Raw genomic sequence first — 26,697 nt, 5'->3', positions numbered from 1 at the left:
TCTTCACAGTGATTTACATACTTTGCACAGCGCCATGGATACCTCCTAATGGTGTTGAAAGAGTCACATACTGTATTTATAAGGTACAATTCACCCTAATATATCATTCTGTCTTCATTTAATGATGTATTGGCGGCCGCAAAATCACACATGACGTGAGCTGACCGTGAGCTGTTACTACAGAGGGCGGAATATGATAGATGCATGCGCGTCTGCTTCAGTGAACAGAACCTGCAGGTTGTGACGAACAGGTAATAAAGTAGTGAACAACATTCAGTTTGTGGAACAGAGTGATCGTTCAGGAGCCGGGTGGGATGTATGAACAGCAGTGGAAATGAAACCGAAAGCGTGCACATTATTTAAATAATCATATCGCATTTTAGAGTTATGATTACAACGAGCATTAACCCTTTTGAGTAAAGAGGTACACAAAAACGCACGTCAACATGATATACTTGATAGCGCCGACATCAGCGACGCCGAAGAAATAGTAAACCTGCCTAAACTGCTGAAAAGAGCCACGACTGTCCTGTGTAATGAAAAGACGGCCACCCTGTCACTCATCATGCCCAACATGAAGACAGCCATCCATAAAAACCTCTCAGACAGACACGCATCAGTTCAGGATTATCTTATAGAACTGCTGATTACCTGGAAATGTAGATTGCACACACAAAAAACGCAAGTGACCAAGCAAAGCCTTAAGCTCTTACTGTTAAATTCAATTGAATTGAATCATTTCAATAATATTTTTTAAGAAGTTTTTTAATTGTTTTATTTTCCAGAGACAGGCCTGTTTAATTTATTTCCTTAAAGAAGGTTCAGTTTAACAAGTTGAAACAAAAGAAATACATAAAAAATAGTTTACTTGGTAATTAAATTTTTTTTAATAAAATTTGCATTTCAGTTTAATTTTCAATTTTTATTCCAAATATCAAGATACAGATCGAATCGTGAACATTATATCGTGATACACATCGTATCGTGAGCTGAGTGTATCGTTACACCCCTAATATATATATATATATATATATATATATATATATATATATATATATATATATATATATATATATATATATGCTTTTTAGTTTTGATAAGTGTTGATTTCAAATGCAATAAATCTGTTCGTATAAAACTTGTAGTTGGTGGGTGCGACTAAATTTTGGCTGGTGCGTCTAAATTTTTTAATTTACCAAGCAAAAAGGTTAATTTCGAGCCCTGTGATAGTTCTTCAAAAGCTGATACTTTCAACCAGATTCAGTTGTACATTCATAAAATCAAAATGAATAAAAGATGGACAGCTTACCGATTCATCCAGAGCGAAGCGCAAGCAGCCGTGCTCATACAGGACGAAGAATCGCCGCTGCCATTTCTGCAGTTAAAGAAAAGATCATTAACAACCAGCAGATTTACTCAAAGACCTCAATCAATGCTAAACTAAGGCTTTTCCTAAATTCATGTTGCTGATTATAATGTGAACTTCGTATCCGCAGGAAAGATCTCCATAGACGCCTTTTCAAGAAAGACAGCAGAAGTCAAAGATTTATTTTTATTATTGAGCCTGACATGCTTACTGCGCCAACATATTGTACATGTTTCCTCAAATCACATTTATTGTGTTGGATGGGGGAAACGTTGGTGTTTTTCACACAGACATTTAAAAAGAGCATATTTAAGAGCAGTAATCACAACAGTGGGATATTATTATTCAAAGTTATCAAACCGTCAGAATCATACACTAGCCCATGCCTAATAGAAACGCACACAGATGCAGCACATAACGTCACGTCTCTTACCCGTGATCTCTGCATGGGGTTGTCAAAATCCGTCCCCTCCGGAGCCAAACACAGCCATCCACCATAGATGGGCTTGGCCTGCAAAACAATCAACATACATTATTAATACTTACATTAAAACACTGTTCAATGCTCGATTCTGATTGGCTGATGGTCATTCTGAGGTGTTTGGTTATTGTCAGCTAAAGTAGTTCCGGCAGGTTTAGAGGCTCCATATCACTCCGCTGAATGATTAGAGTTATTTCACAGCTACAACAGTCAGAACACAACAGAAGGAGGAGGAGGAGATGTGGAGGACACTAGTGCTGCACACAGGAGACACTTGAGGAGGACACACACCAGCTGACAGTAAACTCTCAAACACAGGGGATTCACAGCTGTGCTGGAGACCAGAGGAGAAGCAGAATAATGCACTCCGGGATGCTGAATGCTTCACCACCTCTGATGTGGATTATTTTTAATAATTTAATAGCCTTTGATCAATTTATTCCTTACATATTCAATCAACAATAACAACGGTGGGTGTTAAAGATACATTTAAGGATTTGATTGTGACAGTGACTACGTTGACATGGACATCAGTGATCTGATTATTCATTCATTTTCATCCACTTTTCTGCATGGGGTCGGAAAATAATCTGAATAAGACATTAATATGATGACAGTGTTTAGAGTTGGTTTTAGAATGTTCCTTTCATGATCCTGTTTTACATGTTATAGCACATAGATCCATTAACATCATTGCAGCACCACGATATCTACATTTCCTCTGGACCTTCATGTAATTTCTGGTGTTTCATTCTAAATTTGTCGACTTTGGCACTCTCACTAATAAACATTTGATGCATGTGATAAATGAGATATTGGATGCGAGTAACTGCTGGAACAGTGTAGTTTTAATGGAATTTGATACCGCGCGCGCCTACAGCAAATCCTACAGGACTGTAAAAGTTTGATTAGGGTCTGTACTGCACTTCAATAATGCCACTAAAAATTCACATACTCCACATAATTTGATTAGGTTTAGTTCGATTAATACTCTAGACTTAAAAATAAATAAGTAAATAAAATAAATAAATAATTAAAAATTGCAGTTTACATGGTACACTCTTAATCAGAGTATTGTTTTAATTGAATTAAAATTGGAATATCGGTGTCCATGTAAATGTACTTAATGTTGTCAATTGAGCTTGTCCAATATAGGGATATCAGGGAGTAAAAAAATACAGATATCAATATATCGGCCGTTATTCTTTATATGCATATTTATAGTACAGTACAGGCAAAACAACACTTTTGGCTGTCTCATTCCTGTGTCCAACTTTTGACTAGTTCTATACATAGAATATAAGAATATACTGTAAACATAACCTCTATATAGTATATATATATATATATATATATATATATATATATATATATATATATATATAGTATATATATATATATATATATATATATATATATATATATATATATATATATATACATACATACATACATACATATACACACACATATATACACACACATATATACACAAACACGTGTATATATACACACACACACACACACACACACACACACACACATATATATACACGTGCACGCGCACACACACACACTTTTGCAATGATTTTGACAAAATCTGAAATGATAAAATAATAATAAAATAATAATTTAACACAATTCTAAATACTTCGTCTTTTTTATTTAGTAATGTTATACACAAAATAAATGAAAGATATTTTATTTAATGGGGTTAAATAAACCCCAGGAGTCCCTCTCACTTTAACTCTTAAATCATGATTCATAAGGGTTTCGTCTGATAACGATCAACATACACTACATGAGACTATATACAGCGTTTGGCCATTACTCTTTGCTTGATTTGCTTCAGTGTTTGAGAAACAAATGTAATGTACATATTTCAATTAAAAGTCAGAGCGTGTGTGGATATTATGACACAAATAATTCAATGTGTGGAAAACTCTGGAAATGGATTGGGTCATTGTGATCACTTAAATGACTTGCATAAGTGGTGATGTACAGATGCAGGATGAGACGCAGCCGAGCAGGACTAGGCAAGTTATTAAAGCTTCCCCATAAAGCAGAAGTTTTGCCTTAAAGCATTTAAAAAGTGATGCTATTAAACAGCGTCTGGCCTGCCATGAGGAACGCCAGCTCATCTCATGCAAAGCTGACACGTTTATGACCTGCTCTTCTCACCGCCATGCCAAAACCTGAATCCAGAGATGAATATATCTTCACCAACACATGCAGGATAAGATCCCTGAGGCTGTGAGGTTTTTATTTATCCAAGTAAGTTGCACTTGCTGGTTCCAGTGCTTTAATGCATGATTATAAGCTTTAGAATTAGAGGATTACAGAGTCTACATGTCTTTATCATATTCATTTCTATCCATTAGTTTTTTCATCTGTTTTCCAGGGTCAGGACTACAAAAATAGATTTATTTTTATCAATTACATTTTTGCATGTAGATTGCAGCAATTGTCCTGCATGTGTTGATCCTAAATGAGTACTATTTTAGTACCCATTAATGACTATAGCTTTAATCAGTCTTTTACATAGTTTTTTATATTGAATTTTAGCCTGTTTAGTTTTTAAGTTTTAGTTAATTTAGTTTCCCTCAATAAAAGAATAAAGGAGAAATGAGGAATATTGTATTGTCATAGAACACTGAATCATCCGCACAGGGAGAGACCAATCAAAACAGACTTGGTGAGCTGACCAATCAGAGAAGAGTTGGCATAGGGAAGGGGGAGGGGTTTACAGGCGTTAAGCTCTGAACTGATTGTTTTTATTTTGTATCATAATCGTCCCTCATAATAGTGCATTTATTAACAAAACTATTCCCTCGCAACTGATTCGTCTCTGAATCCCCTCAGCTACTTGTGCTATATTTAATATCTTGATGTTTTCACAAGTTTGTTCCTCCACTGTCGCCACTGGCTTGCTTGGTTTGGGACTTGTGGAGCTGTGCGTGGATGGATTTGCTCTTCAGTGTTTCGACTTTGAGTAGTGTAGATTAAACCACACTGAACTGAACTGGACTGACACAGCTTCAGTTCACTAGAACTTCTGTGTTCAGCTGCTGCCGCACAATTTGTAAAAGTGCTATAGACATAAAGATGAATATTTCTAAATCTTTCCAGCTACTGCCCTACATTGCAGTCAGTAGCTCATTTGCATAATCTAATCAACATCTAAAAATTGCAGTTTGACTCCCAACAAAAAATAAATAAAAATCAATCAAAACAGACTTGGCCAGCTGACCAATCAGAGAAGAGTTCTCCTAGAGAAGGGGGAGGGGTTTAGCAACCCAAATAATTGCAAAATTATGCTAACAATATCCTGAATACATATTCAGAGAAGATGACAATGTTTTCTGATTTTATAGCTGCATTTAAGTAGAGTCGGGGACTTCAACACTATATTAGGAGAATTTAAAAACACCACATGACCAGCTCTTTAAACGTGTCTTTATTCAAAGTGACTTGCGTTCAAGTATACATTTAATCAGTTCACACATTCCCTGAACTGAACCAATGACCTTGGTGTTTCCATTGCTGTAATCGAGTTTGCTCAAGAGGAATGCTGTAAATACTGATATCCCATACTGCACTCTGGCTTTATATTAGCCAATGGCTGCCCAGCACCGACATCAGCACTCAAACACACACCAGCTGATCAATGTAGCTCATTTGCATAATGCAACGACATCCAAAAACACTGAAATGAGCGTTAAATCCCCGACGTGGACAGACCAATGAAAACAAACTTGGCCAGCTGACCAATCAGAGAAGAGTTGGCTTAAAGACCTTAAGATCTGAACTGATTCAAATGAATCACATTGAAATCAATGCAGAATGATGCATATATTAATACATGTGCAGAGAAAATTGCAATGTTTACTGATTTTGAAGACTAAATTAATATTAGAAACACTTAAAAAAAACCAAATAATCAGCAGTTTAAATGTGCTTTTATCCAAATAACTTGAAGCTATACATTTAATCAGTTCACACATTCCCTGAACTGTAATCGAGTTTGCTCAAGAGGAATGCTGTAAATACTGATATCCCATACTGCACACTGGCTTTATATTAGCCAATGGCTGCCCTGCACCGACATCAGCACTCAAACACACAAACACACACACACACACACACACACACACACACACACACACACACACACACACACACACACACACACACACACACACACACACACACACACACACACACACACACACACACACACAGGCTGATCATTACCCATAAATACTTTAAAACAACAGAGCGTCCCCCCGGGGAGCAGAAGTAGCTGTTTTCCTCTGTGGAAGAGGTGGGGGATTGAGGGAAAAACAAAAGCCAGCTGTGAGTGGAGCGCACGGGGCAGAGAGAGAGCGGCGTCACACCCCTGCGCTTTCCTCCACACATTGAAGCTGCGCTTCCTCTCCGCGGCTCCATCTGACCCCCAACAAACGCATCACATTTAACTCCCGATTTCCTCCAGGCTGAAGATCCCAGCGGTGCACTTCATCCCCTCAGCCCTGAACTTCCACCCCCGAAAACTGAACATCCCGACGCCCAACCGCAGCTTCAGAAGAGAGGAGCGACCTCTGAGAAACTCTGCTCCATTTTCCCAACACGCACTTCCTTTCACAAGACCCCCACTGTCCCATGAAGCCCGTAATAGAAACACACTGGGACGCTGAGCGGATTGATGCAACTCTGCTGTTTCAACATGTGAGCTGCTCCTCCAAGTCAAACACAAGTACAGCAGACATGTGAAATCAAGATGTGACCAATGCACGCTATAGAAGTCAGCAATTAAAAATTAAAAGTACTAGGATGAATCACTGGAAAACACCCACACACACTTATTCACTACAGACAATTTAGCTCACCTAATTCCGCTGTACCACATGTCTTTGGAAACCGGAGCACCCGGAGGAAACCCACGCCAACACAGGGAGAACATGCAAACTCCACACAGGAACACCAACTGACCCTGCTGAGGCTCGAACCAGCGACCTTCTTACTGTGAGGCGATTGTGCTAACCACTGTGCCACCGTGCCGCCCTCGTTTAATACAAATGCTCCTATTTATTTGGTGGAGCAGAGATCCCATAATTGCACTGTATACGGTTGCCATCACAACCAAACATGCAGCCTGATTAATGGTGTCATGAACGCGAGTGAATATTGACAATATTGTTGTTGAATGATTTTTAAATGCATACATTTATCTACAGCTTTAATATTGAACACAGAAGCTGTCATATGATCAGATCTGTGTGTGCAAACAAAAGAAATCCCACTGAAGGATTATGATTATTGGCAAAATGAACATCTGGAAATGCACTTCTGCAGATTTTGCTGAAAGTAATAGCAATATTGTAATGCATCTTGTAATGTAACTAAAATGACAGTAGCTAGTAATATTTAACGCATTACAGTCTGAAAGCAGCTTGCCCGACCGATCACCGATTATCAGTAGATCAGCAGGTTGTGTTGTTTAACAGTGGCTTGAGGAAGCAGAAAGCCTTTCTCTGATTTGGATCATCTGATAAAGCTTTAAAAACAGACCTGCTGCTGCTGCGGTTGTTAAACGAATAGTTTTACCGCTGCTCATTGTTTTTAATTCGATTGTGTCAGTGGTAATGCAATGCATCATGGGATTTAGGTTCTTTCCCTCCTTAAAAGGACAGTTCAAGCACTGAAAATGACCGTACTCACAGTCAAGTGGTTCAACACTTTGAGCTTTGAGATTTTCTGAAGAATGTTCAGCCATTGACAAGGAACAAAACAATAGTAATGAAGTCAACGGGTGTTGTTTTTCTTCATTATCTATTTCTTTGTGTTCAACTAAAGAAAGAAACTCAAACAGGTTTGGAAAAATGGAGGATGAGAAGATGATTTCTGTCTCTTGAAATTCATTAGGTTTAGAGATTTGCACCTCGTCTGCACATCTCAATGCATTCACAATTAGCTCTAGTGCCATCATATGTGATTGATAATGCTATATTAGTAAATATTAGGTGTGTTTTAAACCTGCAAGCTGAATCTACTGTAATATAAATATTGTCACAGCATATTAGCTGTGGTATGGTGAACGACTCTTTTAAGTTAGTTATTAAAGTGTTAAAACACCACTGTTTTAAAGTACTAACATCACGTCACATGCTTCGTTACACAGATGAAAACACAACCATAAGCATACGATGATGAGAAAATCATATACTTTTCATTCATTCGTGTTCCTTCGGCTTAGTCTCTATTTTAGAGGTCGCCACAGCAGAATGAACCGTCAGATATTATTTTTAAGACCTTTTCAGAAGATCTCATCGCCACTTCAAGTTCTAAGAAGTTAAATTCATCAATGGAGCTCAACCATGCAACAGAACTTCAATAAGCTCGGACGAAACAAAGCTTGAAATGATAAATTGGCCGAACATGCCCCGGCCAGCACCAATCATGTGGATCGAGCACGCTATTGTTAAAATTAGGGAAAAATAAATATATTTAAGCTTTTTCGGAGCTTGAATATAATTTAAGTAAAAATGCAATTAAGACTTTTTAATAACAACTTTTAATCCTTTTCAAGACCCTGCGGACAGCCTGTATTCCCGCATATGTTTTACACAGCGGATGGCATTCCAGCTCATATACTTTACTAATAGAAAAGCATAGTAATATATAGAAAGAGTCATTCACACGACAGCTAACCACCATCGAGTTAGCACGCCTAATTAGACGAAACAAAACTCACAATACTAATAGGAAAAATCTAAAGAGCTGTATTATTGTCAACAAAACTAATGAAATTAGGGCTGCACAATATGTGGTTTCAGCATCGATACTGCCATGTGTGCATCTGCAATAGTCATATCGCAGGGTCTCCTGAATTATAATTGACCAGGAGCTACAGAAAGTATTTAATTGCTGTATTCATACAGAATTTATACGATTTTTTGCCAAAAAAAAGTCCAAATATCTACATTTCAAAGAGAACGCATTATTTTACTTGCCCCACTGACAGATAGTTTTGTTTGTTTTAATGAAAAACTTGAAAAGGAGAGTTGAAAACAGAACAATATTTTTATTTATTTATTTTTTATTTATTTTTTTTTAGATATTTGGACTATAAACGAGACAAAGCAAGGTAAAAAAAAAAAATTTATTTAAGTAATTTTTTTGCTGTGTGAATATTCAATTTCTGTACTTGAACACTTTTAGAATACATAGAAATCCATCATTTACTGCTATTCATATTATCTTATGACATTATCCTATATCGCAATATTTATTGCAGAAAATTCTAAAAATAAAAATTAGAAAAAATATATTGCAGCACTAAGTGAAATGTAATTCAGTTATTTCCCATATACAGTTGAAGTCAGAATTATTCGCCCCCCTGTTTATTTTTTCCCTAATTTCTGTTTAGCAGTGAGCAGATTACTTCCAACACATTTCTAATCATAATAGTGTTAATAACTCATCTCTAATAACTGATTTATTTTCTCTTTGTCATGATGACAGTAAATAATATTAGACTAGATATTCTTCAAGACACTTCTATACAGCTTAAAGTGACCTTTAAAGGCTTCACTAGGGTAATTAGGGTAACTAGGCAGGTTAGGGTAATTAGGCAAGTTATTGTATAATGATGATTTGTTCTGAAGACTATAAGAAAATATACAGCTAAAAGGGGCTAATAATATTGACCTTAAAATGGTGTTTAAAAAATTAAAAACTGCTTTTATTCTAGCCAAAATAAAACAAATAAGACTTTCTCCAGAAGAAAAAATATTATCAGACATACTGTGAACATTTCCTCAATCTGTTCAACATCATCTGCGGAATATATATATATATATATATATATATATATGTATGTATATATAAAATGCAAAGGGGGGCGAATAATTCTGACTTCAACTGTAGAAACTTACTGTTAACCAGGTTACAGATTTTACCATTAAAATCATAACCATTGAGCCAACTCATTCACAGTGACTTGTGTTTAGCCCTGAGAAGTGGAGAGCATTCCTTCAGGAACCCGTCTGTGAAAATTACAGTATTTTGAGAGCCTTTTACCCCCTGCCCTGGGGAAGTAAATGACTGTGCTGCCAACATTTCTCAAAGGAACCGTTTGGCTCAAACATCCAGCGTTCAACTTCCTCTGAGACGTACATTAGAGGAAAAGATAAAGGCACGCATATATACATCATATAGCTCCACAATGGCCAGAGTTTTGGCTCTTACTATTGAATTGAAGCAGCACAAATTTGGGCCGTCTTTTTGACAGCAGCACTGGGTTATGTACAAACCGGATTACGTAATCAGATTCCAAAAAGTACGTGCAATTACGGTAAACGACTTTTTAAAATACTCAGATCCAAACAAATATCCATACTGCAAAAAATGATAGGAAAAATTCATGACAACAAATGTTTAATGCAACTTACTGCAATACGTTAATCAGGTTTAATGCTTCATCTTCAGTTTGACTGAAGTTGAAATATGACTAGAAACGTCCATTTGATTAAACCAAAAACATTAAGCAGCAAGAATTTCACAGGTTGGGTGATGTCAAATTAATTTGGCATCATACGATGTCTAATGTGAAGCATCATGATGGATGATGGCATTGGCGGTGGTGAATTAATAGGCTAAATGCAGAGCTAGTGCTTCTTTATACTGATAAACCTCCGGCGAACAGTTAATGTGACTTTCTCATACGGTTCCTTTACAGCATTGATGTTGGAATGCAATTAAAATACAATCCATTATTAAAATTCAGCGTTCATTTAGTTGTTAAAAACAAAACAGAAAGCCTTTTTACACGCACGCGCCCGTCAGGACCCAACCCTACAGTGTACACTGGTGTTTTCGGGAGTTCTACATGTCTGTCAAGCTTGTGTTAGGGCTGCACAATATATCCTTTGAACATTGATATAGCAATGTGTGAGTCTGCAATCACATCACAAGATATGCAATGTTGGGTCTGAAATGTAATTGAGCAAGAGATTTGTGGAGACACTGCAGAATTGGACCATTAGAGTGAGTGAAAGTTTAACATCTTCACCTTTTAAGGCCTTTGTGAACATCTTAAGAGTTTGAAGCAATTTAAAAGAACAAAGACGTTTAATAAAGTTTAATTTTATAGAATTATTGATATGATGAGGACTATGCAGTGCTCTTTTACATTTGATCATTCAATTTCTGTCCCTGAAAACTGTTGGACTCTCCTCGAACCATAAAGCATGGTTTATTTCACTTTAATATTTGCTCCTTTGTGATTATGACTAAAGTTTGTGCATATTACAAACATATAAAGTTTGAATATTAAAAAATATAAAGTTTGTGCATATATTATAAACATATTTTATGACATTAAATATATTTATATTTAAGTCCCCTACAAAATCCTTCCATTCAATCTAAAGTAATGACGTTGCAAATAGAGCTCAAGTCATCTTGTGAAATTGTTTTTATAATCGCGATATATATCGCAGGCAGGAAAAAATAATCACAGTGTCTAATATCCTGCAGCTCTAGTTTGTGGTAAACGTCCATTTTATGTCTATAAAAGAAACGCAACAACAGGGGAACATACATGGTGCAGCATATGGTCAGCGTCTAATCTGAGCATTTGTTAATGCTGTTGCCCAAACAAACAATGAAGAATGGAATAAACTGAGCCTCTGAGGAAGGCCGTTACACAATCCCCAAGCCCAGACCACTCTCAGACTGTAGGAGAGTGCCAAGTCATTCATCTGAGCGGGATTACGGAGTGATGTAATCTAGAACACTGACTCATTAATGTGGCACAGAATGGGTTAACCGCTGGTAATCTCACTCAAACCACAACACACACACACACACGCTGACACATCTCAACCATTCTGAAGGAGATTAATTAGAAAAGCACTGACGGTCTGAAGCAATGAAGGAAATATGGTCAAAGTTTGTGTTTCCATGATATCAACCGAAACGTTCACTCACTGAATCAGATCATTACACACAGCGTTTGATACTCTAAATATGCTGGGTTATTGCAACCTAATTCTGGGTAAAATACAGATCAAACAAACTGCTCTGGGTCAATTTATTTCATTACATTTATAGGCCCAAATTTAACCCAATGTTTGTTTATTTTTTGTCCATATTATTACATTAAGAATACATAAAAATTTGCAGAGTCGTGGCAAAGATTAACCATAACAGAGTGAAACTTGATCATTTGTATGTGTTTTAGGCTGCTTTCACACCTACACTTTTGTTTGGGAATCTGTCTCGTTTGCCCAGTTAGCGCGGTTCGTTTGGCATATGTGAAACCATTAATCGGACTCGGATCCGCGCCAAAGCAATTGCTCCGAGATCGCTTGAATAAGGGGGTCTCGGCTCGATTGAAACAAACTCTGAAGCGGTTCGATTGCAGTGAGAAAGCGATCCGATCTGAGCGCGGTTATATCACAGTGTTTTATGGATATGTAATGGGCTTACGGCTATATGAAGACAGAATTATGAGTATGGCGGGAAGTTTCGCAAGTCTCCGGATGCCCGCAAACGATTGATAATCTCCCGGTAATCTCGCGTCTCCCTCCCGGTCCTCAAATAGGCATCGTCGCGCACCCTTCTCACCCCTCCCCACCGCATCTCTCCTCGCTCTTCAGACACGTCACACGCACCTTGTCAAACACCACCAAACCACCACCTCTGCTGACAGCTGAGCGGTACTCTGCAAAATCAACCCTGACACTCTGAGCAATGTGGGGAGAGTTCTCGCACGTGACTTGTTTTAGCTCTTTTGGTCCGATTAGAAACTTTGCAGTGTGAAAGCGAACCACTCCAAGAGCAAAGAGCAACAATGTAACAATTATAATCTCTGTTTCGGAACAACTGAATCGATTCACAGGTGTGAACGCAGCCTTAAAGGCATTTCACGAGATTCAGGCAGAATAATGTACAACATTTGTAACTTTAATGAAGAATAATTTTACTGAATTATTAACACTTATAATGAAGATTGTTATATCTTTTTATATTCCTTTGTTCAGTTTCTGCCTCTGAATACTCTCTGGATAACCACTGCTTATTTGACTTTTTCTTTGCTCTATTGTAATCATTCTCACTTGCAATTTGTTCATTATTTTTATACACGATTCACACCCTAACAAAATCACCACAATCAACCTAAATTATTGAGTTTTCCCCACAAACAGAGCTATTCAAGTCATCTGGTGAAATTGTATTCATATTGCAATATGTAATAGCAGAAGAACTAAACATCACAATGTCAGATTTTTCCAATATCGTGCAGCCCTAGTCTATTTACATATTTTCCCCAATTTGGGTTTAAATAATGCAGCATTTCTTAGAGGGAGGAAACAGACGTCAGGCTCAGACACACACCTGTACTCCTGGTCTAGAAAGCCTCTGGTTATGAAAACACTTGGCTTCAAAGCAGAAAATCATGCCATATAAACACAAAGTTAACTTTCAATGAGCAAAGTGTGTGTTGAAAAGCCATATTGTGAATATAGTCGGCACAAATACCTTTAAACATTAGAATATTGTTGTTTTAAACTTTGAAACAACTATTAGTGTTAGGTAAAGTTAATAAATTGGGTTATTGAATAACTTTTAAGGCCATGTTTGCATTAAGATTGCATTAAGATTTGTATGAAAGCTTCACATTTATGGCTCGAAGTTTGGCCAGAGGAGAAATGGTCGTGCCCAACGTTGCCTAGTTTCTCTCAAGGTTTGTTTTCCTTCACTTTCGCCAATTGGTGAAGTTTTTTCCTCGCCACTGGCTTGCATAGTTAATCATCAATGGATTTGCTCTTTAGTGTTTGGAGTATTGAATATTAAACCACACTGAACTGAGCTAAAACTCTGAAAACTGAACTACACTGTTTCAATTCACTATGATCTTCTATATGAAGCTGCTTTGACACAATCTACACTGTAAAAGCGCTATTCAAATAAAGCTGATGTGAACATTAAACAGCACAGCAGCCTGACTGATATAATTGCTGCTGAATTACTTGATTCTAAAACCTAATCAAAACTGTTCAATGCTGAAATCTCGCAAAAGGATTCAGCTTTCAAAACATAATTTCAACAAGTTCAACCTTGATTTATTAAATGCACAGTAAGACTGCAAAATACATGGTTTCAGCATCGATATCGCAACACGCGTATCTGCAATCGCAAGATATGCAATGTAGAGTCTGATTATAGTTGACCAGGAGCGACAGAATTGTGTTTAATTATTGTATTTATATGGAATACAAAAAAATAATAATTAAATGTTTTTCTTAGGATATTTGTCTTGTTTCTAGTCCAAATATCTACATTTCAAAGTGGAAATAAGATTATTTTAATTAGCCCATTAGCAGATAATTTAGCTTGTTTTAAGGAAAAACTCCTAATTTCCACTTATTTCTTCTAAAGTTAAAAAAACAATATCTTTACTTGATCTAAGTTTTTAGACATTTAGACTAGAATCTAAACTGAGAAAAGCATTTTTGAATAGTGATTATTAAATTTCTGTACCTGAATACTGTTAGACAACCCAGAAAACTGTTAAATAGTGCTATTCAACTAAATCTTGTTAAACTGTACTCATACCGCAATATTTATCACTTTATAATAAAGCATCGTAACATTAGACTTTGCCAATATTGTGCAGCCATGTTGCTGAAAAGTGGCTAAAAAAATCCAATTACTATTTTAATGCAGGAAGAAAACCCTTAATTTCAAGAAGCTGTAAAAAAAAAACTACTAAATCAGTAGTGAAACGTTAATAAGACCAATAAGATATTGAAGCTTTAACGCTAACTTTAAATGAAATGGTATATAAACCACCCTGTTCAATATTTACTCACGCTTTACTTGTTTCAAACCTGTCTGAGAGATTTGTTTTAAGACACTGAAGATATTGTGCAGAATTTGGAAACCGGCAACTATTGACTTCCATAGCATTTGTTTACCTACCATGAAAGTCTCATTCTTCAAAGTATCTTCTTTTGTAGCAGGTTTGGAACAAATTAATGGTGAGTAAATGATTTCTTTGGTCTCTTTAATGCATGTTTGGTATATTGATACAGCACAGGGTCCTTGTACACAACCCTACCGCCATCCTGATTTGACCAACTAGAACATCCTCCTGGATTAACATCTATGATACAGAACATTCCAATCAGCCAATCAGAATAAAGGGATACTTTACCGTTTATGTTAAGTTTAAGCTCATGGTTAGATTTAGGCACTTCTAATTGTGATTTTGGGAATAATCTATAGTTATGGTTGGGTTTTGGGCGTAGGGAATAGGTATGGATTACATTTTCCCACAAAAATGATGTTCTAGGATGAACATAGATGTTAATCTAGGATCACATCATACTCAGAAAAATCATGAGGTGAAAGAAAACAATTTAATTTCCAAATGAATTCATCCTTTTTCCAGCAGACAATATAACTTACAGGCATTAATAAGAAAACCGAAACTTTTTTGACCAATCAGAAATCAGCAGTGATCTCTGCTGGCTTCTGATTGGTTAGTACAGTGTTCCAAACGTTCCAAGTGGTTTACTAACAACGATACATATAAAGTGCACATGTTAAAGAGACAGTTCACCCAAAACTGAAGCTTCTCTCATCATCGACTCTCACCCTCAATCAAAACATGCTTGACTTATTTTCCTCAGTGATAAGTAACCATTGACTACCATAGTATTCCTTTTCCTAAAGAGGAACTCGATGATTAAAAATTGTGGGAGTTCTTCAATGTAGCCTCTTTATTGTTCAACAGAAGAAAAAAGCCACTTGAGGAGGAGTAAACAGTGAGAATTTTAATTCTTGAGTGATTGATCCCTTTAACTCAACCATAACTATCAGTGGACATCTTAAAACATACACAAACATACAGCAGAACACTGCCGCTCATGTAAAAAGCCTCGCTATCCTGTTAACATTTAACGCTAGTTGAAAGTTAACAGGACAAACCCTTTCTAAACAAAACTGGTGGCTGATTGTACTGATTAGCGGTGACTGCAAACTGATCGATAAAGAGCTGTCAGCTAATGAAAACCAGAAACTCTCCAACACACCACACCACACCGCTTTCACCTGGGGTGAGGTTGGTTTATATTCACACACTCAGACTGCACCTTCTTAATATAATTGAATCAAATATAATTAGTATTTGCAAATTCTAAATCGAGAAACCACATTATCAGCCAATGAAAACACAAATCAAAGTACAACGCAGTCCACAGTCAATCAAATAGTGCTGATGTTGTTGTGAAGTCATACCTTACGTCTGATTTTAGACCTAATATTTAAAGTATCATGGTAAACAATGTACGCATGTATAATATACAAGTTGTCACTGAACTAAGTGTAAAATTAACGTCACCCCAATGTTTCTTCACAGATTGGGGTAAATTTAATTTTATACTCGCACATTCAAACTTTCTCCTTAATAATATAACTTCATGAAAGAATTCTTTGCAAATTCTACATCAGCAGCTAATTACTATGTACAACATTGTTTACAGTAAATTAAATAGTGCTGATGTTGTTTTGAAGTCATGCTTACATGCGATTTCACACTGAATATTCAAAGTAGCATGGTAAACATTATAGGGACCGTGTCATCACCAGTTGTCACCGAACGAATGTGCGAAAATAAACCCAACTTCACCCCTCAATGCGCGTTCACACAGGCGAGCGCTAAACCGAATTCATACCTGATTGAGATCCTGATCCGTCAGCAGATGCAGCTCTCGCGGCTTGAAGCAGTTCTGACACTTGCTTTTGTTGAAAATGTTCGCCTGAAATTTCCTACACGTGTTTTCCTTCGCGCTCGACATCTTTCGCTCCTCCGTTTGTGCGCGTTTTCGATGCCGCACCGAATAGCAGAGCGACCGTTACAATCCCGAGAGTCTTCAGCCGATCCTAGAGCCCGACATCAGCCTACACATGACCGGTAACGGCGGCGGCGGCTCCCCGGTAACGGTTTTAACGGCAGGACGAGCGCTTTATGTAAGCAGATCTCTAGTCGACAGGCCTGATGTGTTGGAGTTCATGGCCTGCCCTCACAAAGCCACTCTCTAATCGCATTTCTGCCCGATCAATGGTGGAATTGTGCAAGCGGTAAACAAAGCGCTGACTTCACGTGTTCCCGCGCTCGACCGAAGGCTGGAGCTCCCGGTGGACACGCGGAATTCCAGGCGGTGTGGAGACACGGAGCTCCGTGGGTCTTCGGTCCCGGCTGAAGTTTCCTCTGTTAGCGGCTAATGGAGGCTCTTGGTCCCGGTGGATCAGAAGCCAGTGCTCGGCGAAGCTCCGCCGGCAGCAGCAGTGCGCATGTCTGAGCTCGACCCTACGGCTCCATCAGCTGCCAGAGGCGACCGGAGAACGGGTTACCGGGGCGAAATACAGTCTGTTTTCTTCCTCAGCGGCGCTCGAGCTTCCCAATGGAGGAGGACGCTCGTAGATCTGCTGCTGGAATTCTGGATTTCTCTCGCGAGAGTTCAGACTGAGCGCGAGATCTGAGCAGGAGCAGGACGGGCCCGAATGAAGAGGCCACCCTGTGGAGACCAAACATATACACACACAATCACGTACAGTTCTTATCGTGTCAATATGGAGCAAAATAAATCTAAATAGCTTCTTAAATCTACGCCACGAAGACAGATCTGAAGGCAAAAGGGGTCCAACCCGGTACTAGCAAGGTGTACCTAATAAAGTGGCCAGTGAGTGTATTTACTGTATATATAAAACACAAGGATACTTTAACATTTAAATTAATTAACTACATATTTAAATGTTTCCCAGCGCTGGGTTGCTACTGGAAGGGCATCCGCTACGTAAGACATATGCTAGAATAGTTGGCGGTTCATTCCGCTGTGGCGACCTCTGATTAATAAAGGGATTAAGCCAAAAATAAAATAAATGACATATTCGGATGTACTCCAATAGTCTGTGTGGTCAAGCAGCAGTTCTATAGTGCCCCACCGTACACTGTGTGTGAAGAGTGTGTGAACAGATGAACAGCTCTCAGCATGTCAGTCTGTGTTTGAGCCTCTGCTATTAAAAGAGCTGTGATCCGGACACTATTTCCACACTCACACACACACACACACACACACACACTGAGTCTGAATGAGCAGGAGAACAGTCAGACTCACACACGTTTCTCCTGGAGACTGGTGTAACCGTCCACACACACGGTAAGAACACTGGAAATAAAGCAGATTACTGTCTGCTCTGCTGTATGTGGGGTTACCGTGTGTGTGTGTGTGTGTGTGTGTGTGTGTGTGTGGTCTTTGACATTGAATCTCAGCACTGATGTGTGAGTGAGAGTGTGTATTTGTCCATATGAGTGTGTGTAATATGTCTGTATGTGTGTGTGTGAGAGAGAGAAATAGAGTGTCTGTATAAGTATGTGTTTGACACTGAATTTCAGATCTAATGTGTGTGTGTGAAAGTGTGTAAATGTGTGTTTCTGTGTCTTTTTGTTTGTCACTGAATCTCAGCTGTGATGTGTGTGTTCCAGTGGATTTGTAAGGGTGTGTGTATCTTGTATTGCTTACATTATGGGGACCAGATGTCCCCACAAGTATAGTAATACCAGTATATTTTGACCTTGTGGGGACATTCCTATGGTCTCCATGAGAAAAAGGGCCCATAAATCATGCAAAATGAAGGATTGTGAAGATGTAAAAGAGCAGATTGTTTGCTGTGAGGGTTCAGTTTAGGGGAAGAGGAGAGAATATACAGTATGTACAGTAGACAAGAGTGTGTGTGTTTCTCTGCTGATCTGTTGCACTGCTGAATCCAAATATGTGCCGCTGGTGTATCAGTGTCAGCGCTGAGAGCTGCGCTATTTATAGATCTGCTCCTCACTCCACTTTTCTAGACACACACACACACACACACACACACACACACACACACACACACACGTTTCTAATATAAAAAATATAATAGAAATACTGAAAAATGACCTTTATCTGTTAAACAGCACTTTAAATTATTACAATTATTAAAAATTCTGTGTGTATATACCCCTCTCATCGGTTTACTTGTTTGTTTGTTTTTAATAAAATATAAATATAATATAATAATAAAAAAGCTTAACATTAAACATTTTAATAATCAAAACTCAGAATTACAACTAATAAAATCATATTTGTGAGACAAATGTCAAATTACAAGAAACTAAATCAGAATTTTATGATGTAAATTTACAACATTAAAATGTAAAAAACTTATTAAAGCCTAAAAATGACAAGAAATTTGTTAAAATGACAAGAAATAAGTCATATCACTGTCAAATTTCCCCCCAAAAATACAAAAAAGTAAATGCAAGTTATTTATTATATTTTAGTTTTAATATATATATTTTTTTATTTTTCATAATTTGTTTTATTTGTTCATTTATTTTATTATTTATGTATTTATTATATATATTTTAATTTAAATATTTTTTGTTTATTTCTAACATATTGATATATATATTTTTATATATATATTGTAGTTTCAATATTTATTTTTACATTTTTTTCATTTATTTATGTATTATATTTATACATTTTCATTTATTTGGATTTTTTAAATTTATTATTTACTATATTTTATTTTATTCTGCTCAACAAGGCTGCATTTACCTCATCAAAAATACAATACGCATTGAGAAATGTTGTCAAACTGTTTAAAAGTAGTTTATAATTTGATTTAATCATTTATTCCAGTGCCTTAAGATGAATTTTCAGCTTCATTACTCCAGTCTTCAGTCACATGATCTTTCAGAAATTAATTTGAAATATTATTGTTATTATTATCATTAGTATTATTAATGGTAACAGCAATAAAAGCAATAATAACTGGAGTAATAATTTCATTTGAAACTACATAAAATCTAATAAGAAAGCAGTTATTAATTTTTTTTATAAATATTTATAAAAACAATTTTTTTATTTATTTGACATTTATTTTTGTGGTTCAAAACATTTAAATAGTTTTAGCTGGAAAATATTAGGTTATACCTTTCATAAAACAACAACAATCCAGGTCATGCAGGTATTCTAAAAGGAATATAAATAAATAATTGACTGCAGTCCATTCAGAGTGGAAAGATATGCATTATTTTCTAATAATTCCCCATCCTGGAAGTCATTATTCTGCTTATACACTGGTTCCCAAAGCTAAATCCACAGTTGAGATGTTGTAATTGAGAGTTTATTCATCAGGTGTGTGTCCTGCTCAAGCATCTCCTGTGTGTAGCGCTAGTGTCCTCCACATCCCCTCCTTCTGATGTGTTCTGATGTGATTTCTGACTGTTGTAGTTGTGAAATCACTCTAATCAATCAGTGGAGTGATATGGAGCCACTCCAAACCTGCCGGAACTACTTCAGCTGTTAACATTAACCAAACACCTTAGAATGCTCATCAGCCAATCAGCATCAAGTATTCAGCAGAGCGGTAGAATAAAGTATGCCTAATGAGGATTTAATCATCATTTGCTCCTCCAGTAAATGTTTGTATATATGTGTGTGTGTGTGTGTGTGTGTGTGTGTGTGTGTGTGTTTGTGTTTTCAGAGGATGGCCGTCCCGTCTGTGATGGTGCTGCCGCTGCTGATCGTGGTGTTTGCTGGAGTTTACTATGTCTATAATGAGGTGATGCGCTTCATGTCCAAGTCTGTGGTGAGGAATAAAGTGGTGGTGATCACAGACGCCGTGTCCGGGATGGGAAGCGGTAAAGATTAATAATGCTCCGTTAATAACTTCCGCACCACAACATTCAGCTAAACCCAACCAGGCTCATTATTGATATGTACCCCTATATATATTTCTGGAGATCGTAAAATAGGTCTCAGGAGCTACATTGCTTTGCAGTTTTTGTGAATGTTTTTGCAGATTTCTCTCGGGTGTGTCACGTAAATCCACCAGGGGCTGCTGTCGACTGACTGACCGACCAACTGACCGTGTTTTCAAAAGTACTCCAGAACAAGAAAAGCCCTTGCGACCCCCGGATTTGTAGCATGTTTACCACAATCTCACCACATTATCTACTAGTTTATTTTAGTTTTTGCCTTATCTGCTTTATTATTCTTTGCCAGACTCGAACCCTGTTGTCGTGGTCAATTCTTCTCTGCGTCACCAACATACGCAGCGAGCTACTGGACAAACTTGTAACAGCCGGTAGCCTGAAAAGGAACAGAAGCAGTCGGCAATGTTATACCACCCCACATAGCGTTCATTTCAAAGACGAAATGCAGTCATGAGTACTTCTGGCTACATAATTCACGATCTCCAGAAATGTATACAGGGGTATGTTTGCACCCTGAGCATGTGTTGCAACTAAACCACACTGCAAAGAATGATTAATTGGATTTACTACATATTTTTTAATGCAAGTGGTTGCAAACATGCATATGGGCTGAATTAAAACAAACAAATGAGATGAAGTAATGTTCAAGCTCATTTATTTGTTTAAATTCAGCCCATAGCATGTGTTTACATGGACACCAATACTCCGATTGTAGAATGATCAGGACAATACTCTGATTAAGAGTCCACCATCTAAACAGAAGATTAATTAAGGTCATAATGGAACTAAACAGAAATGGAATTAAGATATTGGGTATGCTGCATTACTAAAATGACCTGTAAACACCTTAATCAAACTGTCTGTGGGATTTTCACCGCATTTTGTGGCAGTCTACACACGCACGGCTGTCTGACACTATCCTCTGCACCTACCAAGTCAGTAAAGGACCACAGACACACACATCGCCACATACGGAGGAGTTTTACCCCATGTGAGCCACACGGTGGCTCAGTGGTTAGCACTGTCACCTCACAACAAGAAGGTCGCTAGTTCGAGTCCTGGTGTTTCTGTGTGGAGTTTGCATGTTCTCCCTATGTTGGCGTGGGTTTCCTCCGGGTGCTCCGGTTACAGTCCAAACACATGCGCTATTGGGGAATTGATGAAATTGGGCGTAGTGTATGAGTGTGTGTGTGTGTTTGTGTGTGTGTGTATGGGTGTTTCCCAATGCTGGGTTGCAGCTGGAAGGGTATCTGCTGTGTAAAAATACATGAATGAATGAGTTTTCAAAAATATAAGTAAGAAAAGCATTGTTTGTGCCCTGATGTCAGTGTGACGTGTGTGTGTGTGTGTGTGTTCAGAGTGTGCGCGTCTGTTTCACGCTGGCGGGGCGAGGCTGGTTCTGTGTGGGCCGAGCTGGGATAAACTGGAGTCTCTGTATGACAGTCTGTGCAGCGGATCAGACCCCAGTCAGGTGCGTATCACAACATATGTGTGTGTGTGTGTGTGTCAATATTATTCACCCCTTCAGCAATATTAGTGTTGGATTGTCTCCAGAACAAACCACTGTTATACAATGACTTGCCTAATTGCCCTAACTTTACCCTCATTACCCTAGTGAAGCCTTTACATGTCTATCTAGTCTAATATTATGTGCTGTTGATAAAATAAATCAGTGATTAGAAATTAATTATAAAGACTATTCTGAGTAGAAGAATGCAAATGCATCTGGATTGTGAATAACTGAGCTGTACATCAGCTCATATAATATCGGCAGCTCCTCATGAATGTGTGTGCTCCGGTTTCAGACCTTCACACCGAAGCTGGTCCTGCTGGACTTCAGTGATATGGAGAACATTTCAGACGTGGTGTCGGAGATCTGCGAGTGTTACGGCTGTGTGGACGTGCTGATCTGCAACAGCAGCATGAAGGTGAAAGCGCCGGTGCAGAATCTCTCTCTGGAGATGGACAAAACCATCATGGACGTCAATTACTTCGGGCCGATCACACTGGCCAAAGGTAGATCACAGCTGGAGGACACACACACACACACAGCACATAATGACGAGGTAACACATTATTCTGATGGTCCACTTGAGTATTAGTAGACTGTCTGCTTAGTATATGTTGACACTGCTGCTAAACAGACATTAACTGACTATAAGGAACTTAGCAAGTACATATCAACCTACACTAACCCTAACCTAACAGTCTACTGATAATCTAACGAGGATATGTTGGCGTGTAGATGCAGTGTAACTTCAATTCAACAAACAGACCATCAGAATAAAGGGACCAACGATGCTCTTACATAGAGCCTTCATCTCGTTTCCAGTCTAAATATCTTAAAATCCTTTAATCAAGAAGCGTTTTCTAGACAAGCACTAAATATAGTCTTGTTTTCAGAAATGATGAGTCAGAATGAAGAGAAATTATCATTAAAACAAGCAAAATAATCCAGCTTTCCCTTTGAAATATGTCAATTTAGCTTCATTGTCAGATTATTCTGCTTGTTTTAAAGAAAAACTCTCTTCAATCTGACTCATTATTTCTGAAAACAGGACTATACTTTCTGCTTGTCTAAAAAATGCTTCTTGATTCAGGAGTTTTTAGATATTTGGACTAGAAACAAGAGAAAACTCTGAGTAAGAAAAGCATTTTGAGCAGCGCAGGAGACACTCTCGAGATGCCTCCATCGACTTTTCTTGTTTTGATTTATTGCTGAAGTTTTTATCATGAGGTTGCAATAGGCTCATTCTGAAAGCGTAGCCCTGTATACATTTCTGGAGATCTCAAATTATATAGCCAGAGGTACGTATGACTGCATTTTGTCTTTAAAATGAACTCTACGGGGCGGTATGATGCCATTCCTTTTCACGCTAGCCGCTGACCGATTACCTCTGTATTGGCGGCTTTACCGCTGTTACCAGTTTGTCCAGTGGCTCGCCCCGTACATTAGAGGATTTGAGATGCTGAGCAGAGTTGACCGCGATGATGGGGGTCGAGTTTGGCGAAGAACGATTCCAGAAAGCGGGTAAGACAAAAAGTTTAATAAACAAGTAAATAACAGGGTGAGAATGTGAGATCTGAAAACATGGTAAAAATCAGGCGAATTCTCATTCTGAATTGCTTTTGAAAACACTGTTGGCTGGGCTGAGGGGAAGGGAGTGAGTGAGGGGGATCGGTCAGTCAGTCAATCGACAGCGGCCTTTGGTGGATTTACTTGAGAGCAGCAGGCGCAAATGGCACTCGAGAGAGAAATTTGAGATCTGAAAAAACATACACAGAGGCATCTGGTGGATTCATGAAGACAACAACTGAACAAAACAGACACATCTCCTGAGACGTATTTGGTGTTCTCCAGAAATGTATACAGAGGTACATGTTCATAATGAGCCTGGGTTGAGTTTGTGTCTTGTTTTAAGTCCAGATATCTAAATATTCTTAAATCAAGAAGCCTTTTCTAGACAAGCAGAACATACAGTGCTGTTTTCAGCAATAATGAAGAGAGTTTTCCCTTAAAACAAGCAGAATAATCTAGTTTTTGAAATTAGTCTATTTTTCTCACAGGCATCCTGCCGCTGATGATCACCAGACGCACCGGTCAGTTTGTGCTGGTCAACAGCATCCAGGGGAAACTGGCTCTTCCGTTCAGAACCTGCTGTAAGAGTCTTCATTTACCAAACATCTGTAGATTACAAAACACACAGCACACACTGTAGAATATATCTGGATCTGTTCATGAACAGCTTCCATGTTTTCTGTTTGTTTGTGTTGCTGAACTGCATTATGGGATGTTGATCTCTGCTCTGTCCTCTTCTGATGCTGAATATTCTGCTCTACAGTTTAACAAAGTGACTTTTATTGACATTTTAGTGGTTTGAAATAATATAAGAAGAAATATCTAGAGGAGATGTGCTGCAGTTTATTACAAGGTGTTTATAGTGTAATACACAACACCAACCCAGCCAGAATAGCACTGCACACTATTACACACGTGCAGGACACACACTTTCGAGTGTTAAAAGTTGCTAGAAGAAAGATCAAAATCACGTAATGCCGCTCAGAAGCTGAAATAAACTGAGAAAATAAAAACAAGAATCATTAAATACAGAAAACTGATAAATTACAGATGTTTTTATGTTATTATGATGATGAAACCTCTTTACAGAATATAAACAGACCGTTTTTATTGATAACCGTTGTGTGCTGTTGGGTCGTTTTCATCCACTCTGGGATGATTTGAGGCTTAATTTGGCCCCAGCTATCTCTGTTTCAGCAAATGTAATAATTTTTGCTGACAAATCTTATTTTGACAAATATTTTGGGCACAAAAACACCTCAAAACACTGTTCAGACTGACTTCCCTTTGGTGCTGTTGGTGCTGGTATTGACTTCCATTATAATCAGATTTATTGACAGTAAAGCATATATAATCATGCATTCTTGAGTGTTGCTGGTTTTCCCTGTAGGGTTTAAGAGGGCTGATCTGTCATTTATACTGCTGATCGTCTGTTACAATGCAAAAAAAAAAGCTTGATATGTCTGAGAAACTGTAAATGCACCCCTCAGCTGTCAGAACACGGTAAACCCAGTGAGTGTATTCCTACACACACACACACTATAACCTGCTGTTTTACTCCACTGAACTCCATATAAAAGACAGAAAGTCAATCTTAATGGTTAATGCTGATAACTGATGGTCAACAGTATAAATGACAGATCATCCCTCTTAATCCCAACAGGGGAAACCAGCAAGAACACATGATCATCTGCTGTCATGGCTGCACAGTCAATACATGTGATTATGATGGAAGTTAATGGGGTAAAAACAGCACCAACATCACCAAAGGAGAGCCAATCTGAACAACACACAGGGCTTAAATAAATAGAGCATGTGTTGTAGTAGACTGAGCACTGCTGGTTGTGTTTTCAGACGCGGCGTCCAAGCATGCAGTGCAGGCGTTTTTTGACTGTCTGCGGGCGGAGGTGGAGGAGTTCGGCATCTCCGTCAGCACCATCAGCCACACCTTCATCAATGCTGGAGCTGAGAACGCCACGCCCACTGAAGCCACTCCCATAACCGCCACACCCACTAAAGCCACACCCACCAACCCAATTTGGGCCTGTGAGTCACTGAGGACCACGCACACACCTTGACTAGTGAAGTGTTCATTGGTAGTGCTGCGTGTGTCTCCTGACCTGAGCTGTTGTTTCAGACGTCTGCAGTAAGCTGAACACACACGGGGTGAGTCCGCAGATCCTGGCGCGGGAGATCGTGCGTTCCGTGAACAGACAGAGCCGGGAGGTGTTTCTGGCCCACCCCGTGCCCACCGTGGCCCTCTACATCCGCGCTCTGATGCCCGGATGCTTCTTCTCTGTGGTGTCGGCCGGCGTGAGGGACGGAGCCATGGCCGAACAGCTGAAATAAACACACACACAAACACACACACACACACACACCAGGAAACATGAGGCTACTAGCAGTGAATGAACTCAGTATAGACTAATCATCATGATCATATCTAGATATCAAACTGTCACCATGAGGAATAACATGCATATCAACACAATCAGTTTGTTTCTGGATTCAGTTTAGACCTAGAGAGTTTATAAAATAACTAATTATAATATTATTATTATTATGATATAGACCATTTTAGATGGATGTAAACAATAACAATGGTCCTAATGCATTTCCTGTTTTACATTTTTAATTTCCGAAGCATGCGAGAATTCACAAAGGTTCACATATTAATAAATAATGTTATGAGAGCTGATTTAACGTTAAATCATTATTGAGTTGTCTCTTATTACAGTTATGAAGTATTCATGGGCCAATAACGTCACCACATTAAAATGGTCTATATTATTGTAATCTATTGTTTTATTATGTACGTTTGTAAAAAAAGAGGAATATGTTTCAGCTAAAACCACCCATGTGGAAGCATACGATAGTGTTTATTGAGCCAGAGTATACATCAATTGATCTGTTGTGGTGATTCTACAGTTACTATG

The 26,697-nt window shown here is 38.2% G+C and overlaps 2 protein-coding genes across 21 annotated transcripts in view; one reads left to right on the top strand and one right to left on the bottom strand.

The window, feature by feature from the left end:
* Window positions 1-17,361, bottom strand: part of mpripb (myosin phosphatase Rho interacting protein b) — a 64,246-nt gene extending 46,885 nt beyond the window's left edge. For all 20 annotated transcript variants that reach the window (XR_015503646.1, XR_015503645.1, XR_015503650.1 and 17 more), the window contains exons 1-3: window positions 16,595-17,361; window positions 1,800-1,877; window positions 1,310-1,375 (exon numbers count right to left, since the gene is read on the bottom strand). Coding sequence is in view for 12 of the 20 variants with exons in the window: in XM_087275508.1 (XP_087131634.1) it covers window positions 1,310-1,375; window positions 1,800-1,877; window positions 16,595-16,717 (267 nt within the window). In the remaining 8 variants the exon portion in view is untranslated. The remainder of the gene's footprint in view (window positions 1-1,309; window positions 1,376-1,799; window positions 1,878-16,594) is intronic.
* Window positions 17,362-17,992: 631 nt separating this feature from the next.
* On the top strand, window positions 17,993-26,464 carry dhrs7cb (dehydrogenase/reductase (SDR family) member 7Cb). The gene is given in 7 exon segments (NM_001020657.1): window positions 17,993-18,079; window positions 20,451-20,607; window positions 22,041-22,153; window positions 22,488-22,698; window positions 24,250-24,342; window positions 25,616-25,807; window positions 25,899-26,464. Coding segments are annotated over 6 exon segments (975 nt in total). The 5' UTR covers window positions 17,993-18,079; window positions 20,451-20,453; the 3' UTR covers window positions 26,111-26,464.
* The last annotated feature ends 233 nt before the right edge of the window (window positions 26,465-26,697 follow it).

The sequence above is a fragment of the Danio rerio genome, chromosome 12 (assembly GCF_052040795.2).
Source record: "Danio rerio strain M-AB ecotype USA chromosome 12, GRCz13ab, whole genome shotgun sequence".
In the NCBI taxonomy this organism is placed as follows: Eukaryota; Metazoa; Chordata; class Actinopteri; order Cypriniformes; family Danionidae; genus Danio; species Danio rerio.
Note: the sequence above shows the minus strand (reverse complement) of the source record. Positions and strands in the feature narration are given on the sequence as shown.